Source organism: Podarcis filfolensis, assembly GCF_964270895.1.
Source record: "Podarcis filfolensis genome assembly, chromosome: 7".
In the NCBI taxonomy this organism is placed as follows: domain Eukaryota; kingdom Metazoa; phylum Chordata; class Lepidosauria; order Squamata; family Lacertidae; genus Podarcis; species Podarcis filfolensis.
In genome coordinates, this window is record NC_139603.1 from 70,921,807 (window position 1) to 70,944,446 (window position 22,640).

A 22,640-nucleotide genomic window follows, 5' to 3' on the forward strand; every position below is an offset into this window, starting at 1 on the left:
TCCTTTGGCACCAACCTTTGAAGCAGACATTTTAGCAAATCCCACAATGCTGAATTTATTCAAGGAAATGATTCTGTTCATTCATCAACCAACCTTTATACTCCACTGAAGAAAATGTTGGCTTATTTATTTAATAAGATATACCGACTGTGTGTTCAGTTTGTAGATTGGTAAAGAAGAACCTATGTGTGTTCAGTCATAGGCTTTCATGTGATTAGCAATTCCGCATGATCAGGATTTCAAATTGACCTTCACACACATAGCTAAACATGTTTACACTTTTCTTGTCGGGTGTCTGCAAAGAATATGTAAACAATATGGAAGAAAGGGAAGTGGGACACACGTTGTATCCAAAATAGTGTTATGTGGCTCGTTCCATCAGTGCAAGGAACCCAGAACCTTCTTGCCAAGAAGATGCTATTCCGATAAGTAAATGCACAAGTGGTACAAACTACAGCTTGTGGACTTTATTCAGTGGATCTGAATGACAGTCTGTGGGAGGGGGGGACCTTTCCAAGACAAACTGATTTTTTAAAAACACACATACAAAACGATTCACTGACAGAAAGCATCTGTTGTCTGCAACAGATAGAAATTAAAAACAAAGCCCAAGAAATGCAGGAGTATTATTTTGCAATGGCATTCCAAAAGTGAAGTGCCAGGAGAACTTGGCAATAAAACCACCCCGACTGAGATGGAGTTTCTCTAGGTATCAAACAAAGAATTAGACACTGTGCTAGCTTTGCCAACAACTTTGGCTGCCATTGCTACAGAGCCAGGGATATTATAGTTGTCAGGAGCCCAAGGCAAACAACATCCATCCAAGACTGATAAAGGAAGTTTGGGTGGAAATGAGAGAAGCTTTAACAGATATTTTCACAGGTTTGCTTGGTTCAGATGAGCTCCCTGTGGGACTGGAACATAGTTAGAATAACCCTCTAATGAAAAACTAGCCTGGAGATGTCCTTAGAAATTAAACATTAATCCATTTAACCTCTTCTGAGAGAAGGTTTTGTCAGCATTTGAGTGATTTCAAATGCTGATACTTTTGCAAAGCCGAATGTCTTGGCTTGGCTGTGAACAGCTACAAGGCATCAGAAGATGACTACAGTGCTCTAAAACAGTGTTTCCCAACCTTGTGCCTCCAGCTGTTTTTGAACTACAACTCCCATCATCCCTGACTAGCAAGACCAGTGGCAAGGGATGATGGGAATTGTAGTCCAAAAACAGCTGGAGGCACAAGGGTGGGAAACACTGCTCTAAAAAGACCATAATTCCATATATATTTATATTAGTTATGAAAATACAAAGAGATAATGATTGTGACGCACCAGAAAAAAGGGATCCCGAGGTTGTGGTGGATAGTTTAATGAAAATGTCGGTCCAGTGTGCAGGTGCTGCAAATCAAGGAAAATCCCACCTTGGGGATGATTAGGAAACAAACTAAAACTGTCAATATCACAGAACAATTATACAAATCTATGGTGAAACCACACTTGGAAAACTGCATGCAGTTCTGACAATCACACCCTAGAATCACACCAATCAAAGGATATTTTAGGGATATGAATGGGTGACTCTTTCACTTTGTTTTTTATTTTTCCTTTCTTCAGTTTTCCACATTTCCACATCAGTTTGCAAAAAACTCTTCATGAAAATCCATCAGCATTTGGGTCCAAATTTTTGTTAATATTATCCGAATGCACATTTCTTATGCCATTTTGCCTAATACACAAATTTCCCCCTCAAAGTCATTTCCCCTCATATAATGCAGGTTATTTTCACTTATGCCTTTTATGCACACTTGACCCCAGTATATGCATTTTGTATACATTACATGGCTGGGATGCTGCACTGCAAAATCTGGAGACGCATTAAAGGATGGTTGTGTCACAGTTTGTGTATTGTTTTGGAAAGTGTAAATTAGTTAGATTTACCTTTAATTGTGAACTAGATTGAATCCCCTGCCTCCAGTCTATGTAGAGCTGAAAAAAGTGCAGAAAACAGCAACCAAAATCATTCTGTGAGGGAAGGTTACAACATTTGGGGCCATTTAGCTCAGAAAAAAAGTTGTGAAAGGCGGCAGAAGTTCATTAAAGCCACAGCACCATGGTAGAAGCCCCAGCTGACCGAGTAGCTCCAGAAGGCAGTAAAAAGAAAGAAATATTTCTGAGAACTCCTATAACACCTGCTGCCCTGGTTTCCAATTTGTTTCTTTTTATTTATCCCTTTGTTGCATTTATATCTCACCTACTTCTCCATGGTGCCCCTTTTAACCTACATAGTTTTCCCCCTCCTCATTTAAACCCCACAACAGCCCCGTAAGGTTGGTTAGGCAGGGAGTGAGTGACTGTGTGCTGGGCCCAGGGGTAAACCGTGAAACACAGTCCAAGACCGCACCAGAATCCGGAGGTTCCTCTAGGTGTCAGTCCTACAGAGCCAAGGTAGGATACGAGGCAGGAAACCAGGCAAGGACAGGTACAGAATCTCAGGCAGGATCTAACATACAGCAATGTTGCTCCCGCAACCTGGGGCGGGGTCCGACAGCCTTTTCTCTTTGTCGGGGTAGCGGCTGGTCCTGATCCCCCGGCAACTCACCTCGCTGTTTCGCCCAAAGGCAAGCACTCCTCCTGCGAGTACTCAGGTCTCTCCTTCTCTCAGACCTTAGTCTCTGCAGCTCAGGAGACGTCGGTGGGTTACTAGACCCAGAGGCCGCCTCAGCCTCCCCTGACCCAACTGGTAGTGGAGCAGCTGTGATGGCCAAGCTGAAGGCAACAAGGTAACCCCCACATCTGGAGCCAGGGCAGGCTCAGACCCCTGACTCAGCCCAGCTGGTGTTTGTTGCAGGGGAACCTGTGCAGACTGGGACTCTTCAGGACCAGGCCCCAGACTTGGTTCAGATTATGCCTGAGGCAAAGGATCCAGTGCAAACCGAGACTCCTCTGGTTCTGAGTCTGAGCCCGAGTCTCAGGCCATCACAGACTGGCCCAACATCACCCAGTTAACTTCACGGCTGAGTGGAGATTTAAACCCTGGTCATCCAAGTCCTCGCCCAACATTCTGACCAACACTGTGACCAGTGGCCCAATTTAGGGTGCTCATGTTCGTAGTTAAACCCCTAAGTGAGTTATCCCACAAACATCTGAAAGGCAGCCTTCTTCGCTACAAGCTGTTAAGATAAGCAGAGGGAGGCCCTCTTAGTAGTGTGGGGAATCTTGGGAAAAGCCCAGGAGAGGGCAGCTTTCCACCCTTGTTAGGCAACTTCTGCCATATGCTGCTGGCTTACCTCTTTGCGTTTGCCATCTGATATATAATTATTAGGACCCACCCTATTCTACTGATTGGCTCAGATATGTTTGAAAATGTGGCCATTTCTGGCTGCCACCTCCTTGATAGAATAGTTTTCAGTGGGCTGAGCATGGTGTATATATATATATATATATATATATATATATATATATATATAGTCAGAAACAGATGTTGGCCCAGATATAATTGAAACCAGGGTGGTTGGTTTTTTGGAAGGTAGAGAATCTAAGGTAACAGAATTATTGACACATTTCATTGCTCCCAGTCCAGTTTGAAACAGGGGACAATAAGTAGAGTAAATTCACAGCTTAGGAAATTCTTGGAACAAAGAGAGGCGGAATGGTCTTAAAGTCAAACATTAGATCTAATCAGCCAGCTAACACAACTTAGTGCAGAACTACAGATGTCATTTTTGGATTAGGTTGAGATCAGGCCTGTTTGAAGAAAGTGCAATGCTGGATGTGTTACTTCGTTACGGGAATTAGCTTGGGCTGCGGTACGACATTCACTGTTGGAGGAAAAGCTCCAGAGAAAACTCTTGGCTTCGGCTGTTTTTAAATGGTTCAATTGTCTGATAGGAGCTGGGGAGGAAAGTGGCTGTGTAAAGTCTTTCCCAAAAACTGATACTAACTCCTGGGATGCCCGAAGGATTTATATTCATGCTGGATTATATTATCATGGAATTCATACAGTAATCATTTTATGTGTTGTCGAAATACAGACCTAAAACCCCCAAAGGTGAAAAACACCAGAGAAAATCACTTTTGGTCTTCAAGGAATTCTCACGGACTTCCAGATCTAATTGTTATTTGGCAGGAATCAAACAGAGCAGACTTTCAAAGTTTATTATTCTTCAGAAGCCTCCATTAGGTCTTCTTTTGCTGTAAACATTTGACCATTCCAAATCTGTATCTTACTTAAATACTTATTCTGTTGCGCTACCTGGTATTTTTCACCTTTTGGATTTTTACTGTTCCTTGTTTTTGTCCAAATTCAGGGCAAATGTACATCTACAGCCTCTCAGGTTAGAGGGCACCCAACCTGCCTTTGAGCGTCATTCCTTTCAAATTTTGTCTTCAGGTCTATTTCACACCATCAAAGGAACTCCATGTATCCACCAGAACTTCAGATACTTTGCTCAAATGACAGCCTCACCCCCAATGGCGCATGACATACTGCTTTTGAAATGCATATAGCATTTAAAACGTTATTTAGTTTATGTATATTTTGCACCATTAATTTGCATCCTCTGTGAAACCCAGGACAATGTTCACAGGGTTCCTGGTGAGTCACCTGTTCAGGTACTGACGTGGTCCAGGATCTCAGTACTCATGGAATAAGCTTACTGTTATTAAAACAATGTTCTCTTTCTCATAGAAATGTAGAGATAGGTAGATAAATAGATATCCATAGAGATATATTGATATAATTTATTTATTTCAGGTTGTGTTCTATGAATGTTTACTCAAACCTGTTTAAAATAAACAGCATTTTCCAACCTTGGGTTCCCAGATGTTCTTGAATTATAACTCACATCAGTCCCAGCCAACACGGCCCAATGGCCAGGGATGATGAGAATTGCAGTCGAATAACATCTGGGGACCCAAGGTTGGGAAAGGCTGGCATAGAACTAGGATAGCCAATCAGTAGTTTGCCAGATGTTTTTGTACTCCAAGTCCCCTTTTCCTGCCCATTGACCTTGCAGGTTGAGACTGCTGAGAGTTGAAGTCCAACATCTGGAGGTTTGCTCCCGTGGTTTAGAAGATCCATGTATATGCATACTATGCATAGTATTAATTCTTTCCTCTCCTAAATGTTTTGTTCCTGATAAATTGTCCCGAGAAGATGCTAATCCAGGTAAAACAGAAGCCAAGCCTTTCTCTAGGTATGTGTTTTCATTAAAAAGGAATACGCTTTGGACCTACAAACTCAAGATGAAGGATGAAAATACTAAGGGAAAAATGATTAGAATGTTATTTCTAGCTAGGAAATATCTCCTAATAAAGGCACAGAAAATCAGAGTAGATGCCTTTTCGTGGGCCAAAAAGCACAGAAAAGCTAAACATAAAAATGGCAAAACTATTTTGCCCCTTCTCCTTTCTGATTAGTGGCGACTGTTCTGCAGGACAATGTACGGTAGTGATTATTAGAGTATAAGGATTGGTTGTTTTCCCCTCAAATAAAAAACAGATTGTAAGGAAAGGATGCTACATACAATCTGTTTCATGAATAATGGGTAGCAATTAGCCTTACCTTAGGCACATATATATTAAAACTTAGTATTCTAGGTGGGGAGAGTTGATTTGAAGAATTAATATTAAAATGTGCATTAACTACCCAAGACATCAGGGGTTAGGCAAAGCAGGTGACTACTATACTCCCCCCCCCTTTAAAGACAAAATACTATGTTGAGCAAGTCCCATTTCATTCACCAGAGCTTACTCCCAGGCAAAGGAGTACAGTGGTACCTTGGGTTAAGTACTTAATTTTTTCTGGAGGTCTGTTCTTAACCTGAATCTGTTCTTAACCTGAAGCACCATTTGAGCTAATGGGGCCTCCTGCTGCCACCGCACTGCCGGAGCACGATACCAGAGGTACTATTTTTGGGTTAGCGGAGTCTGTAACCTGAAGCATATGTAACCTGAAGCGTATGTAACCCGAGGTACCACTGTATGTGATTGCAAAAAAGGCTCTTTCCAAAGTGGTCAAAAGAGAAATATATTTCACTGGTTTCTCTAGGTTTTGATTCTTTTACTTATGCTGCAATCCTGCACACAATAAAGCTATTTAATTCTTAAAAATAAGTTTGAGGAAGGAGGGGGAAGTTGCTGAATGGGAGAGACTGATTATTCCTATTTTCGACTTGGTTTGAAGCAAACTTTCACCCAGCTTGCATCTCCATTAAACCTGGATTAAGATGCAATCTTATGCACAGCTATTTGACAATAACATCAGCTGAAGCCAACAGAATTTAATTCCAAGACATTCATTGACTTCAGTGGGTCTAATTTGGCTTCGGTTCAAGTGTTTTGATTTACCTCCGTTGTGTGGATAAGACTGTTGATGGGATTCACACAAAGGCATTCAGAGAAAGGATACTTGGCAGTTAGATCATTTCCCTGAGCTTCATATCACTCTTTTAGGCCACCTACTGTGCTGCCCGAGAGGAGTCGTATAACCTTTGACTAAACGTAGGAATTTAAGCTATGAAAAGGTCCGAAACTTGACACTTGCCATGACGCCACCCTGTCGGTTGTTAAAGATAATTCCGCAGTAGATACTGAATTCTGAAAATAGAATTACACAAAGGTTATTTATCTACCTTTGCCCTGCCATACTTTCAACTGAACCCTGCTGTGATTGGAAATTTCCTGAAATCAACCCTTTGTCTATATTAACTTTTGTGTTTAAGTCTGTTGATGAGCACAAAAGACGTTTGCAGAAGGCAGTGATTGCAAAGCAGCCAATTTGAGGCCAACAAAGACAGGCGATTGCCCAGTTAGCATCTCCTGTCACTTGATCACAAAAGCTTCCCCACAGATGGCTTACTTTTGATTTTGATTCCCATTCCCATGAAACGGAATGAAAGGCTTGGTCAACTGAGTTAGGACTATGTTCAATGCCACCTGTGTTGACTGAGGCCCACCTAGCTTGTCCTCAGGGTTGGCCCAGCACATGTTTCTTCTTGAGGAGAAGGACACAGGATCACAGGAAGCTACTTTAAGCCATCAGCTCATCTAGTTCAGTATTGTCTACACTCAATTATTTTCCTTTAGAAAAAAACATGGTGCCGATACTGTGTACTCTTGAGTACCCTGAGGAAAAATACACTGTCTACCCTGACTGATGGAGGCTCTCCAAGATTTCAGATGGGGGACATTCCCAGTCTCATGAGGAGATGCACGGGATTGAAACTGGGACTTCCTGCATGCAAAGCAGATGCTCTACCGCTGAGCTGTGGTCCTTCCCATCAGAAGATGTTGCACCTTCCTCAACCCACATCCAGAAGCTGACTGGACTGGCAGTGGAATCTCCCTTGAACACTGGCAATGGGCTAGCTAAGGGAAGCCAGGTCAGGCCATGTAGCATATACAGTTCTTTTCACCAAGAGATTGAAATGGCTGGAGGAACGGTGGCTGCCAATGTTGCCTCAGCATCTGCCGCCTGAGGCTGCATTCTCATTTTGCCTAATGGTAGGGCAACACTTCTTCTCTTCATTACTTACATTTGTGCTTCAATAGGATAAAAAACAGGAGGCAGATCATTCAGCACAAAATGGCAAGCAAGAGGCATTATCACTGCTCATTGACACATTCCAGGCAGGCAAACACACTTGAGGAAGGTGCAGAACAGGAACATGAGGGGTGTGAGCTGCAGGGAGGATAAACCTGAGCACCAGACACATTTGAGGCCTGAGGTTCCTGAGGTGGTGGGAATCCATTGCCTTCAACTCGTGTATTTTTCATAGTTGGCTACTGTGGCAAACAGAATATTAAGCAGCCGGACCTTTGGTTAGATCCAGTTTTACTTTATGTGAACAATTACAAAAATCTCACTTTCAGTGTAGCCCTTGCCCTCCACTCCCACCCCCATTGTAGCTGGTCAAGATACACATTGTGCAATCTTCCCTGATAATAACACATGAGCCACTCGCTGGAGACAAACACTCTGGAATAAACAAAGTAATGTAATATTTCCTGGTGCAATCCCAAGTTTATCCTATTCCCTGACACTAATCTTTTAATTCATTGGCCGGGCACTAGCAATCTCCTTCCGCATTTAGATACATTGGACAAGGCTTTGAGTGTTTTGACATTTTTTGATGCATTACAGCTGATTTCCCTTTTGGTCTTAACTCTTTCAGATTAGAAAGCTGCCAGTGCCAATGAAGAGGAGTAGGAAGGGTAAACAGGGTCATCTCGGCCCATGATAGGAATCGTTTATGAATGAATTCCAAGCTATGCCTGGACCAACTCATTTTTTGCACCATCTAAAAACATAAGAAGAACCTGGTGGACCAAGCCAATGGCACATCTAACCTACTGTTCTCACAGTGGCCATCCAGACACCTGCAGGAAACCAGCAAGCAGGACCCCAGCACGACTACTCTTCCATCCTGTGGTTTCCAGCAACTGGCATTCAGAAAAACTACTGCTTTCAATCGAGGGTCCACTGATAGCCTTGCCCTTCACGAATTTGTCAAATCCTCTTTTAAAGCCATCCAGGTTTGTAGCCTTTACTTCCTCCTGTGGCAGCAAGTTCCATAGTTTAATTGTGTGCTGAACTATCTCTGTAAATATCATTATGTGTCCTGCTGCCACAAGACTCTTTCTCATAATATAACCATTGCCACACCATTTGACTAGGGGAGTGGGTGGCACTGTGGTCTAAACCACTGAACCTCTTGGGCTTGCTGATCAGAAGATTCAAATCCCTGTGATGGGGTGACCTACCATTGCTCTGTCCCAGCTCCTGCCAACCTAGCTGTTCGAAAGCACACCAGTGCAAGTAGATAAATAGGTACTGCTGCAGCGGATGGTATACAGTGGTATACAGATGCTTCAGATTACAGACTTCGCTAACCCAGAAATAGTACCTTGGGTTAAGAACTTTGCTTCAGGATGAGAACAGAAATCGTGCGATGACAGTGCAGTGGCAGCGGAAGGCCCCACTAGCTAAAGTGGTACCTCAGGTTAAGAACAGTTTCAGGTTAAGAATGGACCTCCAGAACGAATTAAGTTCTTAACCTGAGGTACCACTGTACGCTGTTTCCATGCACTCTGGCTTACCTCATGGTGTCTTGTTGTACCAGAAGTGGTTTAGTCATGCTGGTCACATGACCTGAAAAGCCATCTGTGGACAAACGCCGGCTCCCTTGGCCTAAAGTGAGATGAGCGCCGCACCCCCATAGTCGCCTTTGACAGGACTTAACCATCCAGGGGCCCTTTACCTTTACCTTACACCATTTGGGTAACATAAATAGCCCGAGGCTGTGGGGGAGGAGAGCTAGCTGAAGAATCTCCCCTTCCCCTCCCCTCCCCTTCCCAGCATCACTGCTCCCAGAAACCAGAGCAATTCTGGCACAGAAAATAAGCCCAGTGTTGGCTCTACGAGTGAACCATAGTCCTTATCATAGGAGCCAACTCCTAGGGGCTGAGGTCCCTTTGCCATAACATATTTGAGGGCCCCTGGGCCCACCAAAGTTGATGGGCATTGCTTTTCAAATGGTGTGATCAATTCTGCAGAGCGGAGCTTCCTAGTTCCCCTCCCCCATATTTCATTCAAGTTGGCACCCCTGGTCCTTATCATGCTATTTTGAGCATGGGAAATGGAGCTGCATAGCAGCCTATCAAGGATGGGGAATCTATATCCCTTTAGCTGTTGGTGGACTACTGCTCCTATCACCCCTGAGCATTGGCTGCATGTACTGGGGCTGATGTGAGCTGATGTGGACTGGGGTCTAGCAAAGTGTGGAGGGACATAACTCTCCCACTCATGAATCCCCTCAGCAGATCTATACCAAGAATGTTAATGTGAGAAAGCAGGGCACAGACAGACCTTAGTTAGTATTGCCCTTCCTGGCAGCTTTGCATGAAACATAGAACTTCAGTGGAGAACCTACAGTTTGTGTGAATAAATATCTCACAGTGAGATACACCTATGGTCCACTGTTTCGTTACCACTTCAAGATCAGAGCTTTTAAAAGTGTTCAGTATTGTCCTGTTTAAGTACAGGTAGGCCTGCTAAAAATTATTTTATGAAACTGTGTATATGAAAAAAAGCACAGGACACTGGAAAATAATTGATTTCACAGGTACAAAATGGAAAGTGTGCAGGAAACCATTTTAATATATGGTGCAGAACTCTATGGACCACATTGACAATGGTATCTCCCTCCTTTCTCCAACCAATACTGCAGTGTCAAAGAATTAGGTGGTTTTCACTGAGTAATTTTTATTCCTGTTCATTTCAGTGCTTTCATTCAGGCTTGTTGATTTTTGTGACTTGTCTGATTGGTAAGGGATGAGAACGGCATCAGCAACTGGATCTGCTCAGTGTTCCAAATATTGATTTCCCGAAAAAATATTTGTTAAAGCGAATTAGTTATGGTGGGAAGTCCTGGCTAGAATGTAAAGGTTATCTGTAGCATTGTGACCTCTTGAGCCCAATCTGCATGCTGCTCTGGCTAGAACAGAAGAAAGCAAAAAGGTCAAAGAAACAAGATAGCTGATGTAGGTCAAGAAGATTAGCGGCTTTCGCTGCCTTCTAAGCTATTAATTCAAACCAGAACCGTACCTTTTGGCAGGTACTGTGGGGGTGGGAGAAGGAGTGTATTTTTTATTATTATTGCTAATTAGATCCATCCAAGTGCAGGCAGTGCAGGTCCACCCTATTTAGTTTTGCGGAACAAATCTATCTGTGTGTGTTGCTATCAGTGAATGAAATGTAATGGTGTAAGTTCCTGCGTCTGCATGAATTTCACTACTGAACACAAAAGAAAATAGCAGGTGAATGTTCAGGGATGGATTTTCCATTTAGGCCGAGATATTTCCTGTTTCTCCTCCAGTCGACGCATACACTTCTAGGAGAGACTTTGGGTTTATAGAAATGATAGGTGGAGGAAGATTCCTACCGAACCTGGGATTTCTTTAGCTTAAACAAAAGGCAACTAAGAGGTGACATGGTAGAAATTTATAATGTTATGCATGGCATGGAGAGTTGACAGAAGAAAGTTATTCTCCCTCTCTCATAATACTGAAACTCATTGATATAGCTGAATGTTGTAGGACTTAAGACAGATAAAGGAAAGCACATAGTTAAACTCCCATTTTAATTATCATCATCACCACAATCTTGATTCCTGGTCCATGCTTTTAAAATCTATTTTAATGTAATTCTGCATTTAGTGCTATCTTGTGTTCTGCAATATTGGCAGTTTATTGCAGTCTTGCTAATGAGGTCTGCCTTCTGTTCAGAGACCTGAGACCTGATCAAGCAAACAGCTACTGTCAGATGCTGTTGCGGTTGCTCGAGAGTAACCAGGCAGGACACCGACCTGTCTTTTACAGGCTTTATTTTGGTGCAAACTATTTACAGTGAAGAGCGTCATAAATTCATATCTGGCTCAATCGCTAGCAGAATCCGGGAGTGGTCTGTTTTTGTACCTCCCCCAACATAAAGGGGGAGCAGCCTTTTCCACCTCTCCCTGCGCCTCAAACTACTGCGCATGATGGGTGACGGCAAGGGCCTGCCTCCCTCCTCTCTGACTTGCTCATGCGCGGTGTTAAGGCTCTTACTAGCATCTTCTGGTCCTTGCACCTCTTTTCCACTGGAGGTGGGGCTTTCCTCCTTGCCGGAAGAAAAACTGCTTCACAAGTTTTTCCGAGGCTCCCTGTAACACAACTGCCCCTTCATCTCTCGTCTCTGAGCCGATGGCAGTTCCCTGACATCCACATTCTTAAGTGTGGCTCAGGATAACCCCAGTTGACTATTATCAGATACAGGATAACTCCCATGAAGTAATTAGACCTCAGCAAAGCCACTGAGTGTTTGGGAAGTTAACAACTCAGGATATGATGGGTTAATGTTTGTACATATTTCTCATAACTTTTCATGAAAAGTCGAAGTCTGCCGCACCAGTCCTGACTTAATTCTTTATTCCCTTGTGGGATATGTGCATGGTACTTTTGTCTTAAACAGGACATAATCCTAGCATGGCACTGATGTGGATTTAGAAAATAAAAGCCAATTTATCAAAAAATTGGATCATCTGCTTTTCAGCCCTCAATCTCCTCCTCTAGTTTTGTATGGTGAAAACAGATCATTTGAACTTGGCTCTTTTGGCTTCATTAAAAATGTTACTAATATGCTATAGGTGGCAGCAGACATCAAAAGAACTCAACTGAAAGACCCTGGTGTATTTCATTATGGCTCCTAGGTGCTGGTAATTTCCTCATTGCTTATTTACAGTCATGTCTTCTGTGGGCAAATCCTATTGACTTTGGTAGGATTTATGAAGCAATCCTCTGCTCACGAAGCTGGCATAAAGCAAGCTGGTGTAAATTAAGCCAGTGTAAAATTACACCAAATCTTTACCTTGTTCAGCAGCAGGACTGCTTTAAAATCTGGCTATGCAGCACTAATAATAATAATAATAATAATAATAATAATAATAATAATAATTTATTTATTTATACCCCACCCATCTGGCTGGGTTTCCCCAGCCACTCTGGGTGGTTTCCTACAAAATATTAAAAACACAATAAAGCATTAAACATTAAAAACTTCCTTAAAGAGCGCTGCCTTCAGATGTGTTGTAAAAGTCAGTTATTTATTTCCTTGACATCTGATGGGAGGGCGTTCCGCAGGGCGGGCACCACTACCAAGAAGGCCCTCTGTCTGGTTCCCTGTAACCTCACTTCTCATAGTGAGGGAACCACCTGAAGGCCCTTAGAGCTGGACCTCATTGTCCGGGCTGAACAATGGGGGTGAAGACGCTCCTTCAGGTATACGGGGCCAAGGCCGTTTAGGGCTTGAAAGGTCAGCACCAGCACTTTCAATTGTGCTCAGAAACTTACTGGAAGCCAATGCAGCTCTTTCAGGAACAGTGTTATGTGGTCTCGGCGGCCACTCCAAGTTACCAGTCTCACAAAAGCTCACTTTCACGCATAGAGCTCTCTTGCTGGATGGAAACAGTTGTGTATGTGTAACTATGTGTAGCATAACAGCCTTATTTTATACTGGCTGTGAGGGTTAGCATTATTTCTGGTCTTGAATGCTACTTTCATCACTTACCTGATAGAAATTTGAGCTCCCTTCTTTCAACCACAGCTCATTGGTACAGCACTTCTTTCAGCCAAGTAAACACCTAGGCCCATAGCATGCCACTTTTGAGTGGCTATTAGCCTTCCTTACAATAGCTATCTAAAGGAAGGACCATAGCTGAGTGGTGGAGCACTTTCTTTGCACAGAGAAAGTTTCTTGCACCTGCAGTTTAATGACATATAACAGGTGATGGGAAAGGCCTTAAGCTCTCTCTTGCCTGCCTGGAGAGTCACTGGGACTCAGAGCCAGATAGACAAGTAGCCTGACCCAAAGTATTGTCAGCTTCCTATGTATGTTAAAGAAGTTTACAATTCCTGCATTGCTGATTCCATCAAGGTGCATTCAACCACATGGTTCTAATTTAAGGAGTGGTTGCATTTTTTTTATTTAATGCATCCTATCTCCAGCATGGGCAAAGTCCTTCAGCCTGTATCTCTTGTTAATCTGGGCCCTGCTATGTTTGCATATCTATGATGTGCAGTTTAATGCACACCGTAGAGCAACCATAAAGGATTAAGATGGATGATGCTACACTATGTCCGTGTCAGCTTTGTATAACCTGCTTGGAGCTATATGGCGGTGTTTGCTGCTGTAGATGCCACTACATATGTGAGCAACAAAGAGAGGGGTTCTACTCTGGTTTTATGAAGGCAGAATTTTGCCTGGCTATCACCCCATTGGAATCACATTTTCAGAAGAGGAAAGACAAAATAACATACAGTGGATGTGAGACAAGATCTAAAGCCAAAGCCTTTAGTAGAGGAGAAAAATCTCAAAGTTTTGCCTCACAAAAAAGGAAAAGAAAATATACACTGAGGAGTTCTGCTCCATTTCCCTAAAGAAAATAAATGAACAGTTCAATGATGCATCTGAATGTGAAGAAATCAGAGATTTGTAGTTTCCCTGAGAGCAGACAGTGCTTCTAAATTTAAGCATGAAAGGGATGCTGGAGGATGGGTCTACATCTAAACATGGAAGAATAAATATTATCTGAAGATGATTTATTTGACTTAAGGGTTCCTGACTCAGTAGAAATATGGACTGTTTCTTGAGACACCCCCGCTGAAGTCTCTTTAAGAAAGTGAATGTTCTCTGGGTTATGTCATCCATTTTAGAGCCTGATGCCCACTGACATTTAGATATACTGATAGTAAATCTGAAACTATCCATTCATGTTGACTAGTTACACAGCTAGGGCTAGAGACTTGTACCATGAGATGCTTTAGGCTGCAGTTCTAACCCTACTTATATGGGAGCCGTGGAGGCTGGTCCATTAGGGTGAATGTGACAATGCCCCACCAACTCTCTGGACTCTGACAGGCTCCATCAGCTGACTTTCTTACAGACAACCAGTCCAGGAGGTGGCATTGCCTGTGACAGCTTTCTCTTCCTTCATCTCAGTGCTGTCCTTGTAGAACTCAGGAGACAGAAGGCAGATGAGGACAAGACCAGAATTAGTTAGCTCTGCCTGTCCTTGACTCTGGTTCTATGGGCTGTTGGTTTCCCTGTCTTCCACCCTGCCAGTCCCAATGGATACCAGTCACCAGTGCCTGTGAGCCCACTGGATTCAGTAGGACTTATTTCTGAGTAGACATAGTTAGGACTGCATCATTATTCTCCCACTTTGAGAGCCAAATTGATTCTTTGCATATGAAGCCGGTGAAGGCTTTAGCATTCAATCAAGGCTAAAGGTTCAGAAAAATCACAAGGCATAATGCCTTCAGGACCATAGGGTGGGAATTGCATGTCTGAAGGCTCCCCTGTATCAAAACATAGCATTGATATAGATATACCACAAACAGTTTAACATCTACTTGCCTTCTATATATTTCTAGGAGACCAGCAATAACTTGCAACTGAACTCAACATATTGACTTGTCCCAGAAAAAGGACTTTTAGGAGAAGGAGAAATGGTGTTTCTTCATCATAATAATGTCCACCACCTGTTCAGGTCCTCTCTCTCTCTTGCTTTCTTTACTCTTCTGCACCCTTTAGGGCACAGAGAGTTGCCTGAAAGCACACAAGGGAGCAGTCAAATATATATATATATTTTAAATAAAATAAAAAAGGTGGCATCTCCAAAATGTGGAGTTCTTTCCATTGACGTGCATAGGTGAATGGTGTGGTGGTATAATAGCAGAGACTCCCAGTAAAGACTGGGGTGTCGTAAAGCTTCCCAGTAAAGATTCTTTCCCAGCAAAGATGCTGTTACCACAAGGGACATTGGAAGAGGGTGGGCTTCTCTCCCCCCCACAGATTTTGGGGGACAGAATGGAGTGCTCTCCATGCACTTAAATGGGGGAAGGCATGGATCCACCTGCAAAATAAACCCAGGTTTTAATCCCTCCTTCAAATTGCTCTGATTGAACTGGCCTGTGAAAACCATTCAATGCAACTAAAAGCTAGGCCAGTCCATCAACTCAAAATATATTCCCACCTCTGCACACACTCCCTTCTTGAACTCTGGATGTTTTCCCAGGCAGCTTGGCTTTGTTTCTCAGGGTGGTAAAGCAACAGCCGTTGTTGTTGTTGTTGTTGTTGTTGTTGTTGTTGTTGTTGTTGTTGTTGTTGTTGTTTTAGGAGAGTCAAGGCCACAGAGCCAATCAAACTTAGCAAGGTGCTGATTCACTTTGAGACACCCTGTTAATGGTGCAATCTGACTTGGAAATGTGAAAACCTTCACTGAATCATCCAATTTTCCTTATAATTCGGAGAACACAAAGACCTGAGGCACACCCTTAGTATATCTATACAGTGGGCAGAAATGACCGGCAGAATCTGAGACCAGGGAAAAGAGATGGCGGAAGAAGATTGGAAGAAATTTAAGGACTATCTTAAGAAACATTGCAAAATTATTGAAGGCTAGAACGATGTTGATTCAGAAATTAAGGAGTTAAAAGCTGTAATGATTATGTGATTAAGAAAAGAAAGGTTAAAAAGTATATAGAAATTAGGGAAAGGATTTGCTGAATTGACTTAATTAGAGAATGGAATACAGAAAGGGGAGGTATGAGGAGGTTGGGAAAGTAAGTTTTATGAATATAAGGGATGGAAACTATACCTGTTTTGTATGTGTGTTCTTTCTTTTTTGGATTGTATGTACTTTTATTGTTTTTGTTTTTATTGTTCTGTTTATTCTGTTTTATATAAATTCCTAAACTTTAATAAATATATGATAAAAAAAGTATATCTATACAGTGGTACCTCAGGTTACATATGCTTCAGGTTACATATGCTTCAGGTTACAGACTCCGCTAACCCAGAAATAATGCTTCAGGTTAAGAACTTTGCTTCAGGATGAGAACAGAAATCATGCTCCAGCAGTGCGGCGGCAGCAGGAGGCCCCATTAGCTAAAGTGGTGCTTCAGGTTAAGAACAGTTTCAGGTTAAGAACGGACCTCCGGAATGAATTAAGTACTTAACCCGAGGTACCACTGTGTATCTATATGCTGTATCTTAATATTTTGCTACAGTTATAAATGCATTTCAGTAGATTGGATTCCACCCCCTTCCTTTAAAAAAAATCCTTCGCATTTACTTTCAAGGCATATAAGAGCCTGTAAGTACTAATTGGCATGATAATCTAGGACTTGAAAGAAGCAAAGACACATTGCTCCATTCCTCTATGTCTTTTGTATTGGCTCCCACCCCCAACCCCTGCTTTAAGCTAGGCTGGCTTGAATGTATACAAGAAAGAAGTCTAATTATGCTTAACTTCACTGAAGAAAAAAGTGGATAAATCTGTTACAAAGAGATGTTGAAAATACTCCCGCCATCCTTGAGCTATATATATGAAACAATGGCTGGGATCTGGTAAAAGAATTCGAGCTAATTGAAGCTGGTCACTGCCAGGCTTCATAAACCAGAGAGTGATTAATGAATAAAAAGTCATTAGGGAAGAAGAAACAAGTAATTCCATTTCATACAAAGATGGCCCAAAGGAAAATGAGTCATTAGAAAGGAAATCCAAATCCAAATTAAGTTGTGTAGTAATCAGCTGGTAGGAACCAGCAAGAAATGGAATTGTATCGTTTGTTAGCAAGAGACAGAATATTTTTTTTAAAAAAAATTGTGGAGTGCTTTTAGAACATAAGAAGAGCCTGCTTGATCAGGCCAATGGCTCATCTTGTCCTTCACTCTGATCTCATAGTGGCCAATGCCTAGGGGGAGCCTGAAAGCAGAAGCTGAGTACTTGAGCCCTGTCTCCACTTGGGTTTGTCAGGTTTTTCCTCTTTGTGAAAGAAGCAAGCAGAAGGTTCATGATTGTTTGGGTTATACCTTCAGAGAAGCTGAGCACAGCTGGCTTGAACTGGTTCTCTTATCTCTTCCAATTAAGGTCATGCTGACTATAAATTTAAGTGAGGAGCCTGGGTTTTACTTTTGGTATGGTGTTCTATACACAGTATGCTTAGGGTTAAGGTTTAGTCTTGTTATAAGTCTTGTTATAAGTTTTTGTAAGTGCTGTAACTGGATTTTTTATGGACTGTGCCGATTCTGAATGTACTGGATTTGTGACCATTATGCTTATTTGCCTTCAGATGAAAGTAAAAGCTCTGCTGGATGAAATATTAATTGCCTCGGGTCTATTTTGGGGGAACTCTGCTACATGTTAAAGTTTTTTCCTCCTCCGCGCTGGTGCGACAGGGATACCCAGCAATTGGCATGCAGGGGCATATTGGAACATATTTACAGCCTTATCCTCCATGAATTTGCCTAATCCTCTTTGAAAGCCATCCAAGTTGGTGCCCATTACTACTTTTTGTGGGACTGCATTCCATCATTTACCTTGGTGCTGTGTGAAGAAGTACTTCCTTTTGTCTTTCCTGAATCTTTCAACAACCAGCTTCACTGGATGTCCCCAAGTTCTAGTAGTGTCAAAGAGGCTTGATCTTCTCAGCCCTCAGATTGCCAGCCTGAACTTCTGAATATTGTTCTACTTAGGTTTTCCCTCCTCTCAAATGTGGGCTACCACAAGAATGTACACTCCAAACACAGCAAAACACGGAGCCAACCAATGTGTTTTAAATGTTTTATTATAAAGGATAGGAAACCATGTTCCCATTTGTTCAAACTGAGATAAATAAACAGTAAATATCATGCTTGAGTTTTGACATTTCTTTTCCTTTATGTTTTTTTTAAAAAATTGTCCTTTGCAATACGATCTACACGATGGCATTCCTGATTTGGAGACTTAAAAACAAAACAAAAAACTTTTGAGAAGTAGCACACTATTGGACTTAAATGAAGACTGCTGGAATGAGAGAGAAACGTATGAAGGAACCACTGAGCAAAGAACAAGTTGGAACACAACAAACTAACCCTTCAGGCAGGATAATGCAAAGAAAAATACATACGGATACATCAATACAAAAGACCTTCTAAACTTGAGAGACATTGAGCCATCACGGTTACAAATAATCCTGTGGTCACCCCCTTGTACTTCAAGGTTTTCAGTAGGAAACCTGTGCAAGCTTCATTATTCCCATAAATGGAAGCAAAGCAAGCTGTCTACCAGGGATGAAGAGGGTGGATAGTCAACTTTCTTAAGCACAACATTAGAAACACTTGTTGAACATTTTTTTATTTCCTTCAAAAAGAGGCTCACACTTCAGAGCAACCCAACTGTGTGCTCATTTCACCAGGGCCAGATTCCACTACTCTTTATTTATTAGTTATTCATTTCCATTTCTGAATCACTTGCTATAAAATAATTTGCAGTGATTCAACAGTTAAAAAATATATCAAACATTAGACACAGTGAGGTGGTCATCTCAAGTGACAGAGGCTGAGCGTGAGGGATTGACTGTGTCGGAAGGCAGAGCAATGTCTCTACACCACAGCCTGCCCTGCACTTCCTATGTTAGCCTGTTGTCTTCAGGAGTGGTGGAGGACATCAGACTTAAAAGAGCCTGCTGCATCAGCCCAATGGCCCATTTAGTCCAGCATGGTGCTCTCACAGTGGACAACTGGATGCCTGTGAGAAACAAACAAGCAGGATTTGAGCACAAAAGCACTCTCCCTTCCTATGGTTTCCAGCAACTGGTATTCAGAAACATTACTATCTCCAACTATGGAGACAGAATATAGCCATCATGGCTAGTGGCCTGTCCCATTTAACGGGTGTGTGTGATGAGGGGGCACAAATAAAACCTCTTGGAGGACCAGATGTGGTCTGCAGCCCACAGGTTAGCCACCCCTAAAGTACACCCATAATGTTATATGAAACACAGTTGAAAGTCAGAGTGAGACTTACTGAACAGTGCTGAACATGGTGTTCCTACAACAAGGACTTCCTGAGGTGCTGATTTGTAAATGATTTACTCCATAAGATGATCCTTCCTCACCCAGATACTTCTCATGGCATAGAAAAACTTGGATAATGATACCTTGATAGCTGGAAAAACCCCAATCTACACATACATAAGGAATGAGTGCAGTGCACGTCCCATGCTTTGTTGATAGCATTTGCTCAGTGTCGCACATGCACACAAGTTCCCATCACACAGAAGATTTTACTGTGGGTTCCTTGAGTTCCCATTCACATTGGTTTCCCTATTTAACTTCTCATGCACACTGGAGCTCTGAAGTCTTGTCAACATTTTGTGGACCTGATAAGTTCCTATGTATTCTGAAAATGCACATAGATGAATGCCAACTGAGCAAATAATATTGGATGTGGACCAGATGGTTGCACATACAAATGTATCAGCTTTCTCTGATCCCCATTTTCTTAAAAAGGATGGCTCTCAGAAATAATGGAATGAGCCTAATTTTTATGTGTGAATGGTTATCCCACCCATTTCTGCAAGAGAAGGACCACAAGCTCTGTGGCAGAGTACATGGTTTAATACCTGACATCTGCAGGTAGAACTGGGGGAAACTCACATCTAAAACCCTAGGAAGATACTGATAGTCTACACAGAAGCAGTGCTGAGCTAGAGGGACCTGTATAAGGCAACTTGTATGCACATGAGTTACAATAAATGAAGCATAGGTGTGTTTCCCTTGGGCCATATGTCTGTCTGTGCTGGTCGACAATGTACACAAGGTAGCACATGAAATTCTAGAAGTGCATACACTGGAGGCAAGTTAATCAGGAATCAACATTGTAGTACTAGAGCACAACAAACCCCTTCCATACAACTACCGAAAGCTACACGTTTATTGCAGCCCTACGTATGGGACATGATTCAGATGAGCACTTTTAAGTCCCATTCATTTCAAATAAAAGAGTTACGCATAGGCTTAGTTTTCCCACTGAAATTAATGCCTTTAACTTTGGCTACTCTGTGCCCATGCCCACTGCAATTACAATACATAACTGTAAGTATTCCCTTAGTTCTCCTGTATTTACTATTTCACAGCAGTAACTGAAGCACAGCAAAGAACTGATAGTCTCCTGCTTAACTTATTTTGCAGATTAAGGATGAATAACATAGAGAAGAAATGAAGGTCTAAAAGCAATTCAGAAGTAATTAACTCTAAAATGTGCACATGCAAAAACAACAACAAAACACTGCTTCATGAACCAAATCCAGTTGGAATATGTGGTTACGCCATCTGCATCCATGCTGTATATTTCAAAGGAAATTCCATTTGCAAAATAACCTTTATTTCACCTTACAAAATATCTGGGTTTGACATTCAGACTTCATTTGCTAGAGGCCAGAGCTGTAACAGTCAGAAAGAAAAATCCCTGGTTTCTTTTGTTATCATGCTATAAATCCCAGCTGAAGGATTATGCCAATTATCAGGATTACCTACATTCACCCCAGCCATGCAGTACTATTGACAACTCTCTGCATATTGCTCTTATCATTCTCTGCCCATCATGATTCACAGTCTCTTTATTGGGGGCATGTTTCACATTTGAAACTGACTTAATGAGAAATTGCTCCAACATACCATATTGATCCTACATTAAAGAGATGTTATCCATCTAAATGGTGTTTGCTGATACCAAGCAACGCTTTGAACGACCATCTTTGTGTTTCTTTTTTAAGGCACGTGTACCAATTAAAATAAATATCGGTTGTGCTTTTTTTTGCATAGATTCTGTGTTATTTCCTTCACTGACAGGCATCCTTTTCTCCACGGATGATGGTGATGATGATGATGATGTATTTCTGCTTTACAAAATTTCATCTAGTTTAATCTGGCAGTTTTGTACAAGCAAACAAGCTTCTGCTCAAAAGTATTAGGTTCATTTGTGGCAACCGAACCGTAATGTTGTCCACTGATCTGTCGCAATAAACGCCTTCGCTAGTCCAAGCAACCACAGTGTCATCTGCATCCTGGTGTGTTGGGTGGTGACTTGTGTCCGTTTACTGCAGCCTGTGACAGGGAAGATCTGAGTACTGATGGGCGGCTGCCATTTGGTGCTTTCAGGAAGTCCTCACCCTCTGCTTCTGAAGGTCACATACGAAGTTCTTCAGAATATGGTAGCTATACTGCACATTGTTCTTGCTTTTGCTTGGCGCGTTTAAAAGTCTAAGGGCCGGATCATCATAGTTGTGGAACGTAATGAATAACTGGGGCCTTTGAAGTAGTGCCATTTGATTCCATTTATTTTTCCATGGTGCTGCCCAGCAGAGTAGAACATTCCATTGAGATTGGAAGGCCCACAGGCATCAAACCACCATCCTGAAATCATTAAGAACAAAACCATTAGACCATACACCAACTAAGCATGCTCACTTTGGCTTGCAACATCACGCTGGCTGGCAAATGTGTAGAATCTAACTTGGTAAAGGCCGTGGAGGCCATGGTTTGAGTTTCTTCTTCTTTTTTGAAAAAGAAGAAATATTTTGAGGTTGGGATTCTAAGAACTGCGTGAGTGGCTACATAAAAAACGGTCATAATAATAGAAATAGGAATAGCAGTACTCTGAAAGTGAGGGAATTTTCAAAAAATATTTTGTTATGTGGCATACAGGTCTGCTTCTCAAAAAGAAAGGAACAACTATTCCAGTGGATATTGCAAACCCTTGACAGCGGCTAAATTTTGGGTCCTTGCCTATAACCAGAGTTGATTCTAGATCAAATGACACTGAACAAGACATCCTTCCATTTGTTTGACTTCTTAACATCTTATTTTATAGTCATTTCACAACACTGACACCCAACATGCATGCATTTCTACAAGCTGATAAATTTTCATGGGTGCATCTGCAAATCTATTCATTCATGTCATTGTCTCTAAACTTATGGAATAGAGCTCTTATGCTGGGCTGCCAGGCCTTGTGACCAAACTGAATGGGGTTAAAAGGTAAAGGGACCCCTGACCATTAGGTCCAGTCGTGGCCGACTCTGGGGTTGCGGTGCTCATCTTGCTTTATTGGCCGAGGCAGCCTGGGTTTGACCCAGAAGGCAGCTTCTGGGTCATGTGGCCAGCATGACTTAGCTGCTTCTGGTGAACTAGAGCAGCGCACGGAAACGCTGTTTACCTTCCCGCCGGAGTGGGACCTATTTATCTACTTGCACTTTGATGTGCTTTCGAACTGCTAG

At 42.1% G+C, this 22,640-nt stretch overlaps 1 protein-coding gene across 2 annotated transcripts in view; it reads right to left on the reverse strand.

The window, feature by feature from the left end:
* Positions 1 to 18,149: 18,149 nt before the first annotated feature.
* ANGPT1 (angiopoietin 1) overlaps positions 18,150 to 22,640 on the reverse strand; it is a 166,431-nt gene continuing 161,940 nt past the window's right edge. For both annotated transcript variants that reach the window (XM_083622135.1, XM_083622134.1), the window contains one exon: positions 18,150 to 21,777. In XM_083622135.1, the coding sequence (XP_083478261.1) occupies positions 21,617 to 21,777 (161 nt within the window). In that variant the 3' untranslated portion in view covers positions 18,150 to 21,616. The remainder of the gene's footprint in view (positions 21,778 to 22,640) is intronic.